The sequence below is a fragment of the Scyliorhinus canicula genome, chromosome 3 (genome assembly GCF_902713615.1).
Source record: "Scyliorhinus canicula chromosome 3, sScyCan1.1, whole genome shotgun sequence".
In the NCBI taxonomy this organism is placed as follows: Eukaryota; Metazoa; Chordata; class Chondrichthyes; order Carcharhiniformes; family Scyliorhinidae; genus Scyliorhinus; species Scyliorhinus canicula.
The window spans coordinates 213643724-213655893 of NC_052148.1; the positions used below are offsets into that span (position 1 = coordinate 213643724).

Consider the following 12170-nt stretch of genomic DNA (forward strand, 5'->3'; position numbering starts at 1 on the left):
ATTACAGTGGGCAACACTCGAATGGGTTTGGTGTTGGTGTTGTCACTTGCTTCTCCCAGACGGATCTGACTGCAGTTGTCGTCTCGCGCTCTCTCCGCTTCAGCCATCCCTCCTGTCTTTTGCCTGTTTTCTCCTTGTTCCCTGTTCCTGGAGATGCCAAGTTTGTTGTTGTACCCCGTGCCCTCCTTCCGGCTGTCATTTTCCTGCTTCCCCCCCCACCTCCCTGGTTCTCCTCTCTTGTTCCCTGTCCCTTCCCTCTACCCCCCACCCCCTCCTGTGGTTCACCTTTCTTTCCTCTTAGGCTTAGCTGTGTGTCCCCCCCTCTCCTGATCTATCTCTCCCTCTCATACTTTGGCTACTTTCCATGATTATTGGCTACCTGGCTATTCTTCTGCTTCTTCGTTCGCCACAAACAGGTCCCGGAACAATTGAGTGAATGGATCCCACATTCTGTGGAAGCCGTCGTCTGACCCTCGGATGGCAAATTTGATTTTCTCCATTTAGAGAGATTCTGAGAGGTCGGACAGCCAGTCTGCTGCTTTGGGCGGTGCTGCTGACCGCCAGCCGAACAGGATTCTATGGTGGGTGATCAGGGTTGCAAGGGCGTCCGCCCTCCGCCCCAGGAATAGATCTGGCTGGTCTGAAACCCCGAAGACCGCCACTTTCGGGCATGGCTCCACCCTCATCCCCACCACTTTGGACATTGTCTCAAAGAAGGCTGTCCAGTACCCCGCAAGTCTGGGGTAAGACCAGAACATGTGGGTGTGGTTGTCCTTGACACTGTTCACATCTATCCTCCACCTCCGGGAAGAACCTACTCATTTGGGTTCTTGTTAAGTGGGCTCTATTTACCACTTTTAGCTGCATCAGATTGAGCCTTGCGCACGTGGAGGTGGTGTTGATCCTTTGCAGTGCTTCGCTCCAGAGTCCCCACCCTATTTCAATCCCCAGGTCCTCCTCCCATTTCTTTCATGTTGCGTCCAGTACAGAGTCGTCCCTCTCTACCAGTCAGTCATACATGTCGCTACAGTTTCCTTTATCTAATATGCTTGCGTCCAGTAACTCTTCCAGTAATGTCTGTCGTGGTGGTTGTGGATACGTCCTTGTCTCCTTTCATAGGAAGTTTTTGAGTTGTAGATACCTTAGCTCGTTCCCCCTGGCTAGCCGGAATTTTTCTGTCAATTGGTCCAGTGTTGCAATCCTGCCATCCGGGTATAGGTCCCTGACTGTCAGTGTCCCTCTATCCTGCCCCTACCTTTTGAAGGTGGCGTCAGTCAGTACTGGTGTGAACCTATGGTTGTTGCAGATGGGAGCTTTGTCCGATATTTTGGTCAGGCCAAATTGCTGCCGTAGTTGGTTCCAGGATTGGAGGGTGGCAATCACCACCGGGCTGCTGGAGTGGGTGGGGAGAGAGTGCTGCCATGGCGAGGGCCTGGTGGGTGGTCCCCATGCAGGAGGCATCTTCCCCGCATACCCACTCGGCTTCTGGCTCCTTGATCCATCCCCTTATTCGCTTGGCAGTCGCTGCCCAGTGGTAGAATTGTATGTTTGGGAGGGCTAGCATCCCCCTGGATTTTGTTTTTTGTAGGTCCTTCTTTGGGATCCTAGAATTCTTCCCCCGCCTCTCCCCCCCCCCCCCCCCCCCCCAAACGAATGCCATGATTAGTTTGTCCAGTGCTTAAAAAAAAGCCTTGGGGATGTAGGTCGGAATGGATCTAAGTAGGAAGAGGTACCTGGGCAGTACATTTATTTTGTTCGTCTGTACTCTCCCAGTGAAGGAGAGTGGGAGCGTGTTCCATCTTTGCCGGTCCTTTTGTACTTCCTCTGTCAGACTGGTGAGGTTCCATTTGTGGATCGCTTTCCAGTCATGGGCTATTTGGATCCCCAGGTAGCGGAATTTGTGTCGGGATTGTTTAAACAGCAGTCCCGTTAGTGCTTCCTCCCCTACTTGTGGATGTACCGGGAAGATCTCGCTTTTGCTCATGTTGAGTTTGTAGCCCGAGAAGGCGCCAAACTCTTTCACGTGTGCAATGTATCTGTTCATGCTTTGTGGGCCCTAAATGTAGAGGAGCAGGTCATCTGCATAGAGTGAGACTCTGTGTTCTCTGCCGCCCTTCAGATCCCCCTCCAACTTTTTGCTGCTCTGAGTGCGATTGCTAGTGGTTCGATTGCTAGAGCGAACAGCAGCGGGCACAGGGAACATCCTTGTCTGGTGCCTCTATGCAGCTGGAAGTATTGGGAGTTGGTATTGTTGGACCGTACACTTTCCATTGGAGTGTTGTATAGCAGCTTTATCCAGGAGGTGAACCCTGTTCCAAGCCAGAACCGCTCCAGTCACTCTATGAGGTATTTCCATTTGACTCTGTCGAAGGCCTTTTCTGCGTCTAGGGAGATGATCACTTCTGGTATTCGCTCCCAGGAGGGGGTCATTATCATGTTCAGCAGGTGCCTGATGTTTGAGGTAAGCTGTCTACCTTTGACAAAGCCCATCTGGTCCTCTGTAACCACCTCTGGTACACAGTCTTCTAGCCTTTTGGCTAGGATTTTGGCCAGTATTTTGGCATCTGCGTTCAGTAGTGAGATGCGTCTGTATGACCCACATTCCGTAGGGTCTTTGTCTTTCTTCGGTATCAGTGAGATTGAGGCCACTGCTAGGTGGGTGCCAGTGTGCCCCCAGCTAGCGAGTCTGTGAACATCTCCCTCAGGTGCGGGCCAGTGCTGTCTGACCCCGGCGCCTTCCTCATCTGCATGGAGCTAATTCTGTCCATGATCTCTCCCAATGCTAGTGGTGCTTCCAGTTCCCGTTTTCTGCCCTCCCCCATGACTGGAATGTCCAGTCTATCAAGGAACCGTTTCATCCCGGACTCCCTCATTGGGGTCTCTGAGGTGTACAGCCCTTGGTAGAAGGCCTTGAAGGTTTTGTTGATCTTTTCTGGTTCTGTTTCTAATGTGCCTCTGGTATCCCTGATTTGTGCAATTTCTCTGGTGGCTGCCTACTTTCTCAGCTGGTGTGCCAACAGGCAGCTGGCTTTGTCTCCATGTTCGTATAGGGTCCCATGTGCCTGGCGGAGTTGGTGCACTGCTTTCCTGATGGCGAGCAGATCAAAGTTCCTTTGTAGCTCTTTCCTCTCCGCCAGGAGCTCTATGGTCGGGGCCTCAGAGTATTTACGGTCTACCTCCAGTATGGAGTCGACCAGCTGCTGCCTAGCTGCCCTTTCCTCCCTATCTCTTCGAGCTTTGAAAGCGATGATTTCCTCTCTTAGTGCTTCCCAGAACGTGGAGTGTGAGACCTCCCCATTCTGGTTGTTCTCTGTGTACTGTGCTATGGCCCACGATATATTTTCGTTGAAGACCTTGTCAGCTACTCAGGCAATGTCCAACCTCCATGTGGGGTGTTGGGCCCTACCCATCTCAAGCCTCACGTCCATGTAGTGCGGGGCGTGATCTGATATCACCATTGCGAAATATCCCACTTGGTCTATCCCCAGAAGCACTGTTTTCCCACCACAAAGAAGTCAATTCTGGTGTATGCGTTGTGTATTGGGGAGAAGGGCGAACCTCCCTCTGTTCCATAAAGTGACTGAGTTCCCTTGCCATGCTTGAGGTTTTCCCCATTTTGGGGTTTGATCTGTTTGTCGTTGGATCCTGTACACAGTTGAAGTACCCCCCCCCCCCCCCACCCATGATTAGTCCGTGCGTCGCTCTGTCAGGGATTAATCTCCTGATATTATAATGGACATGATTATTTTTTTTAATTAGAGTACCCAATTAATTTTTTCCAATGAAGGGGCAATTTAGCATGGCCAATCCACCTAGCCTGCACATCTTTGGGTTGTGGGGTCGAAACCCACGCAAACACGGGGAGAATATGCAAACTCCACACGGACAGTGACCCAGACCCGGGATTGAACCTGGGACCTCGGCGGCGTACGGCTGCAGGGCTAACCCGCTGCGCCACTGTGCTGCCCATAATGGACATTATTAATGTAGTTATCAGGTCAGAGTGTAAAGTTCCTGTCCCGGGTCACTTGCTTTCCTCTCTGTGACAGGAAAGTTGGATGATGACATATTTTTAAAAAGTTGAAGGGAAGGAAAGTCGTTTTATTTCTGAATGCCAATGATGGGAGAGTGCAGGTGCAAATTTCAAAATAAACAAAAGATAAATAAATAAAATGGGACGAAAGTACAGCACCCAATGCAGAGTCACAGCTAGATTGTGACCACTCTATTTCTAGATTGTGTAGTTAATGGTGATGTTGCTGGCAGACAATTGCTCGGCGTTGGGTGGCTTTTAAGCCACACATTAATGCAGATAAAAGGAAGGCTGTGTTAACAACGCTGTGCTTTGAGAATTGTGTTCTGCCAGGCACTAAGTGCAAAGTCACCGCACTGACAAGAGTGCAGCCCAGCCCGCCTCCACCCTGCGATTGGAGGAGCCGGGCTGCTAACGTTTGGGCCAATGAGAGCGTCCAGGAACCGCCATCTTCCCGCTGAGGGTGAATAACTTTGGGCGAAACGAGCGGAGCGCGGCTCTGATCGGCCAGGAATGATGCTGGCGGGACGGCGGGGGGCAGTCACCGCACAGACCTTCCGGACAACCCAGTGAGAGGGCGAGCGATCAGGCCGCAACCAGCTGGGGCCCCGACCACACCAAGAGGGAGGGAGGGCATGATGGACAAGGGAGAGAGCCCGCAGTGTCAGCCCCTGTCGCTGAAATTCACCATCGACAGTATTCTCAAACCCAGCCCCAAATGCAAAGAACTCAAACAACACGAGCGTCCGAAACAGCAGGTCACACCGACGTCGGAAATAAAGTCCCGGAGTGAAGCCACAAGGACGGACATGAGGCACGCCAAGGACTACAGGAAAGCAGTTCAAGGTATTGTAAATGTTAGACAGACAGATGCAGCATGGGGTCTTGTGGTAGCTTCCGCGGGAATAGTGTTATCTTCACAGCCTAGGAAGCCATGCCCTGGTTCCGAAACACAAACTACAGTCGGTTGGAGATTCTAATCTCATCCATTGGTATCACTTCCTTCACTGCTGTTGGGGTGAGGAATGAGCAAACTGGAGGGGTTTGTTTTCTCTGCATGCGAGGTTTTAGCTCCGTTTGCCCGTTTTTAGATCAATCTATTCACGCTCTGTATGTTCAGCGTCGAGGCTGTAATGTGCCATGTGTAATATTGCACTGCTTATGTAGAGTGACAGCCGCGACAGACAACTGACTTTGCTGCGTTTTGTCACCCAGAGACAATGGACGCTGCCTATCTCGCCAGCTCTCCACTCGGCTTCACCGTGGACGCCAACCGTTCAGTCAAGAGCCCGGAATCTTACGGCTCGTTGGAAACGGCGGATCACAGCGACGATTCTGCCAAAGCCAAGCACAGCAAAAAAGCCAAAGTCCTGGGCAAAAAGAAGACGCGCACGATATTCTCCAAGAGCCAGATCTTCCAGCTCGAGTCGACGTTTGACCTGAAGAGGTATCTGAGCAGCGCCGAGCGGGCGTGCCTGGCGAACTCTCTGCAACTCACCGAAACCCAGGTTAAAATCTGGTTCCAGAACCGCAGGAATAAACTGAAGAGGCAGCTGTCTGCCGAACTGGAGGTCACCAACACGGCCGAAAGTGCCCCCAAGATAGTCCAGATGCCAGCCATGTACAAAGAGAGCAGCTTTCTGCGCAGATGTTTGCTGCCAGTGTCTTTCCCGGTTCTGTACCCGGGGACCAGCACGCCTTATCTCTGCTTCCCGGAAGCCAGAAAATATCTCCATGTGCTGGATGGGGACCTATAATCGCTTAAACAGTGCCTAAGCCCAGGAACTTTTAGCGGCCGTTTAGCCACTGTTTATACTATCTAACTTGAGGGAAGGGGGGGGAGGAAGAATACATGGTATGTAATTTGTTAAAGAGCTCCTTTTCACCCTTCACTGCCTTTCCCCCTTGTTTGATTATTATTTCTATATCCTCCACCAGCCTTTGAAATGTATTTCTGCTTCAAGGCTTTCCAATTCCGGATGAGGATTTATGTTTCACTCAGCACGTTATACATTTCATTTTAACCACTGAATTAGTTCAGTCACTGTACAGTGTTTTAATGGAGACGGGATTTGCTTCCGGAAGCAATATCCCGTTTAACTGCAATTTTTATTTCTATTTTTAGTCCTTTATTTTTATGCCTGTGGTACGCTGGAGCTGACTGATTTAATAGCTCACATACCTGTAAAGATAATTCGAATTCACCGTTGCCACTGCTGACCAGGGCTGCCTACCCAGACCCGTATTGGGAGCCGAGGAGGCGGATCTGGCTGGTAACACATGAGGAGCCCGCTGCCGACTCTCCTATCCCGAAGAAGGCAACCGCACGACCTGAGTTTGATGCTGGTTCGAGCAGAAACGGCCCCTCTCTCTGTCTCGCCACCTCCTCTCGCTCCGTCCACCCACCTCGTCACCCTCGCAACCTCCTGACCATCTGCGTTTCCCGCCCTGTCCATTCGATCTCTTTATTTTATTTTTAAAAACTCGACTGAAAACAAACAAAAATAAATAAACACAAATGAGGGAGGACAGTGTGGGTGACCTTTGGCAGCTTCAGTCCCGAATGTGCACGCTGGCCCCAGCTCCCTCCCCACTCCAAACCGGTGTAAAAAAAAAGGGGGGCGGAAATTAAGTGAGCCCCGGTTTCTTCTGCTAAACACAACTCGCAATGTGCGAAATTCCAAAGGAAGACCTTTTGTATTTTTTCAAGTCTTCCTGCGAGCCAGGGCGTTTGTTTTGACTGCATTTATCCTCCTCGATTTATTTTCAACCCCGATATTTATGCCGCTTTTCGTAGCGTGGAGTCCATTAGATCAGCGATGACCCGATTTCTTCACAGGGAATGATCGCAAAATCCGTGCAACATTTATTCCAGTGATTAAACCCGAATGTAGCACCACATATTTACACAAGGTGAGACGCTAACTGGTTTGACAGGAACTATGAACATCACTATTAACATGTAGCTTATTGTTCAGATTCCTGCGCGTTGGACATTACTAATATGCTGAATTGAGAGAGATTATTTCACATTAGATCTCATTGGCAATGGCGGGATAAATCCACACTGGAATTTATTCACGCTTCAGTTCCCCGCCCCCCGTTGGGATTGCCAGCTTTATTCCAATAGAGTTCCTTGCTAAATCGAAGCTGAAATTGCTATGGAGCCAGGAATAAAGAACCCCATGGACATAAAGTATAACATTAATTGGCATTTACACCGAAACTCGATTTGAATAAAGTAGGTCAGTCTTCTGACATTTATGTGACGGAAGTGTACGAACACAGAGCAGACAAGCTGCCTGCTGCACGGAATCCATTTTACAGGAGTGGGTTTAATATTAACGCTGTCAGCTCCATTCACAGCAGTTTACAGAGAGTGGGCCCGCTAAGGATTTGTGTGTACCCAGAGTTCACCCAGACCAACCGTGCACGATTACAGTTTGCAATCGTTGTAGTAAACATGCTTTTTAAAGAACCCATTCCCAATAATTAAAACCTGCCAGATATCTCCCGGATCGAACGTGACGTCTGCAGAATAAATTAATTCGGCGGATGAGAATCCATATTCGCTGAGAAACGATACCTTCTTGACAAGTACTGGCTGAATACGGGTTCGAGGAGGTGTGTACACGCTTATTACTATTTTTAAAAAAAAGGTGTGTAGCCAAGCACGAGAGCAACGCGCATTTCCATTTTAACACGTTCAGCCAGAAGAGGTGTTAGGACTATACTGCAAATTTGGCATGTACAGTTCAGCATCTTGAAGCTACGTTTGACTGAGTGGGTATGTTTGTGAGCATTGCAGACACACCGTTCGATAATCGCATTACTTTCCTAATGATTCCCCGCCTTGTGTTCTCAGTTTGGGTCGGGCTAGGTTGCAGACATGGGCCTTATGTGCAATTCCTGCTCAGCTGTGTTATCTTTGACATCTGCTCACTTCGTCAGTGACCCGGATTCTTCTCGTGGCCACTTTCCAAAACTGTAATTCTGATAGAACCGTTCTTTACCCTACGGAGGGTCACTTTCTGCGGGCCTTTTCGCGAGACTTTGGTTGATGTAAATGTGTGTACAGTTAGACATTTCTTTCTCAAAAGTGTAAATAAATCAGAGGGCAGGAGCGCTAATGGCTACAAAGGTCTGGCCAAACATTCACAATGTCTCGTTTGCAATCAGCTTTACCACCAGTTGAAGACTGCATTAAGTAACTTTGAGTAAGGGCACGTTTTTATCACTTTGCGGGGGGAAACACGGTTCTCTCCGGTAAAGTGCCCAATAAAATGACAAACTAGACGAGATAATTTGTGATGTACTTTGGCTGTTTCTATCGCTTTGCTTGAACTTTGTTTTGCAAGAAAGTCACTTATAATCAGGGTTTACACATTCGAAACATTCACGCTTCTCCTGCACTTAAACCTTGTTCTTGTTTAAAATTATATGATTAAGTTATCTGCTAGGTTCAGGGATACTTTCGGCATGTATGTGTACGTATTTCAGAGATAGCTGACGCATTTGATGTACAGTACCGTTACTATTTTGATATTAAACGATCCTTAACGTTTCGAATCCCGACGAATTATTAGCGTTAAACCGAGCTTGCCCGAAATGGATAAACCAAAGCTGCACCTTCTGGGAGAGAGCGGGAGTTTTAATCGTTTCAGCGCCGAGTTGCGTTTGTTCTGGTTTTATATTCCGCAGGCAAAGCGGCAACAAGCTCCTGAGTGGATTAAAGTTATTTCAATGCTCAACACTGGTTGACTTCCGCAGTAAAACCAGGGCAGGAAAGATGCCGAACATTGAACTGGGATGTCAAATGGGCACGAGGAGCAGCAATGGCAATTGTTTGAAGATACGTCCAGTCCTCCAGCTGTACAATTTATCAAAATGTTAAAGGCAGAAAATGTTCGGACGGATATTGCCGTGCACAGATTCTGGGTTTTTTATAATTCAGTATTTCACATCACAATACATCAATACGATTACACTCTGAAGTTGTTTTCGCCCTGGGATACAATCGGCAGCTAATGTCCATATCCGTCAGCGAGCCAAACAGGAACATTGAAGCAAATATTGAGCAGCAGTGCGAACGACGGTAGATCCAGGTGTGTGAGGGGGTGGGGGCGCTTTGAGAGAGGAGAGGCTCCATGGTGCCATGCGTATATAGATATATTCTGATTTTTATCCAATACAGCTCATGTAGAGAAATCAAATCATTTTATTGCACGAATAAAACGTTTCCATTGATTTTGAGATTGAAGGGATTTTTTAAATAAAGAAAGCAGATAATGAACGTATCGGTTGGGGCGAGTAGTGATATTGGACCAAACTACAATACGTACAATGATTGATAACAGGAATCCCTGATATATAATTATATTCCAATATGATAACAGGATTTTCTGGCAATTTAAATATATTCCAATATCATGACAGGAATTCCTGGCAATATAAATATATTCCAATATGATAACGAATTCCTGACTATTTAAATATATTCCAATATGCTAACATGAATTCCTGGCTATTCAAATATATTACAACATGATAACAGGAATCTCTGGCTCTACAAATACATTCCAATATGGTAAAATGAATTCCTGGCTATATAAATATATACTAATATGGTAACATGAATTCCTGGCTACATAAATGTATTCCAATTTGATAACAGGAATTCCTGGCAATATAACTATATTCCAGTACGGAAACAGGAATCCCTGACTATATAAATATATTCCAATATGACAACAGGAATTCCTGGCTATATAAATATATTCCAATATGATAACAGGAATTCCGAGCAATATAACTATATTCCAATATGGTAACAGAAATTCATGGCTATATAAATATATTCCAATATGGAAACAGGAATCCCTGACTATATAAATATATTCCAATATGACAACAGGAATTCCTGGCTATATAAATATATTCCAATATGATAACAGGAATTCCGAGCAATATAACTATATTCCAATATGGTAACAGAAATTCATGGCTATATAAATATATTCCAATATGGAAACAGGAATCCCTGACTATATAAATATATTCCAATATGATAACAGGAATTCCTGGCTATATAAATATATTCCAATATGATAACAGGAATTCCGAGCAATAAAACTATATTCCAATATGGTAACAGAAATCCATAGCTATATAAATATATTCCAATATGGAAACAGGAATCCCTGACTATATAAATATATTCCAATATGGCAACAGGAATTCCTGGCTATATAAATATATTCCAATATGGAAACAGGAATTCCTGACTATATAAATATATTCCAATATGGCAACAGGAATTCCTGGCTATATAAATATATTCCAATATGATAACAGGAATTCCGAGCAATATAAATAAATTCCAATATGATAACAGGAATCCCTGACTATATAAGTATATTCCAATATGATAACAGGAATTCCTGGACATGTAGATATATTCCATTATGATAACATGATTTCCTGGCCATATAAATATATTCCATTAAGATAACAGGATTTCCTGACTATATACATATATTGCAATATTTGACAGGAATTCCGGACTATATAACTATATTCCAATATGATAACAGGAATTCCTAGCAATATAAATATATTCCAAAATGATAACAGGGTTTTCTGGCCATATAAATATATTCCGTGTATGATAACAGGATTTCGTGGCTATATAAACATATTCCAGGCCATATAAATATGTTCCAATATGATAACAGGAATTCCTGGCAATACAAATATATTCCAATATGATAACAGGATTTCCAGGTTATATAAATATATTCAAGTATGAAAACAGGATATCCTGGCTATTTAAATATATTCCAATATGATTTCAGATATTTCTGGCTATACAAATCTGTTCTAATAAGATGACAGGAATGCGTGGCAATATAAATATATTCCAGTATGTTAACAGGATTTCCTGGCAATTTAAATATATTCCAATATGATTACAGACATTTCTGGCTGTATAAATATATTCCAATATGATAACAGTAGTTCCTGGACATATAGATATATTCCATTATGATAACAGGATTTCCTGACTATATAAATATGTTCCATTAAGATAACAGGATTTCCTGACTATATACATATATTGCAATATTGTGACAGGAATCCCGGACTATATAACTATATTCCAATATGAAAACAGGAATTCCCAGCAATATAACTATATTCAAATATGATAACTGGAACTCCTGGCTTTATAAATATATTCCAATACGATAACAGGATATTCTGGCTCTGTAAATATATTCCAATATAATAACATGATTTCCTGTCTATATAACTATATTCCAATATGGTAACAGCATATTCTGGCTCTATAAATATATTCCAATATGATAACATAAATTCCTAGCTAAATAAATATATTCCAATATGCTAACATGAATTTCTTGCTATATAAATACATTCCAAAATGATAACAGGAATCCCTGGCTATATAAATATGTTCCAATATGCTAACAGGATTTCCTGGCTATATAAATATATTCCAATATGATAACAAGATTTCCTGGCTATATAAATGTATTTCTATATGATAACTGGATGTTATGGCTATATAAATATATTCCAATATGATGACAGGAATTCCTGCTATATAAATATATTCCAATATTGTAACAGGAATTCCTGGCTATATAAATATATTCCAATATGACAACAGGAATTCTGAGCAATGTAACTATATTCCAATATGGTAACATAAATTCCTGCTATATAAATATATTCCAATACGATAACACAATTTCCTGGCTATATAAATATAATCCAATATGATAACAGGAATTCCTGCTATATAAATATATTCCAATATGACAACAGCATATCCTGGCCATATAAATATATTCCAATATGATAACAGGAATTCCTGCTATATAAATATATTACAATATTACAGGATATCCTGGCCATATAAATATGTTCCAATATGATAACACGATTTCCTGGCTATATAAATATAATCCAATATGATTACAGAAATTTCTGGCTCTGCAAATATATTCCACGATAATGGCACGATTTCCTGGCGGTATAAACATACTCCACTATGACAACATAGATTTCTGGCTCGATCAATGTAATAACTCTCCAGCCGTATTTGAAACTC

At 44.2% G+C, this 12170-nt stretch overlaps 1 protein-coding gene across 1 annotated transcript; it reads left to right on the top strand.

Moving 5' to 3' along the window:
- The first annotated feature begins 4480 nt into the window (after positions 1–4480).
- On the top strand, positions 4481–9281 carry hmx4 (H6 family homeobox 4). Its single transcript, XM_038792138.1, has 2 exons — positions 4481–4879; positions 5249–9281. The coding sequence occupies exons 1-2, from the start codon at positions 4669–4671 to the stop codon at positions 5788–5790; spliced, it is 753 nt and encodes a 250-aa protein (XP_038648066.1). The 5' UTR covers positions 4481–4668; the 3' UTR covers positions 5791–9281.
- The last annotated feature ends 2889 nt before the right edge of the window (positions 9282–12170 follow it).

Excerpts from the sequence above, each read along its gene's own strand:
- hmx4 (XM_038792138.1), top strand. The coding sequence starts at position 4,669 with ATGATGGACAAGGGAGAGAGCCCGCAGTGTCAGCCCCTGTCGCTGAAA. Across the intron at positions 4,880-5,248 it reads CTACAGGAAAGCAGTTCAAG|AGACAATGGACGCTGCCTAT; the intron begins GTATTGTAAATG and ends TTTGTCACCCAG.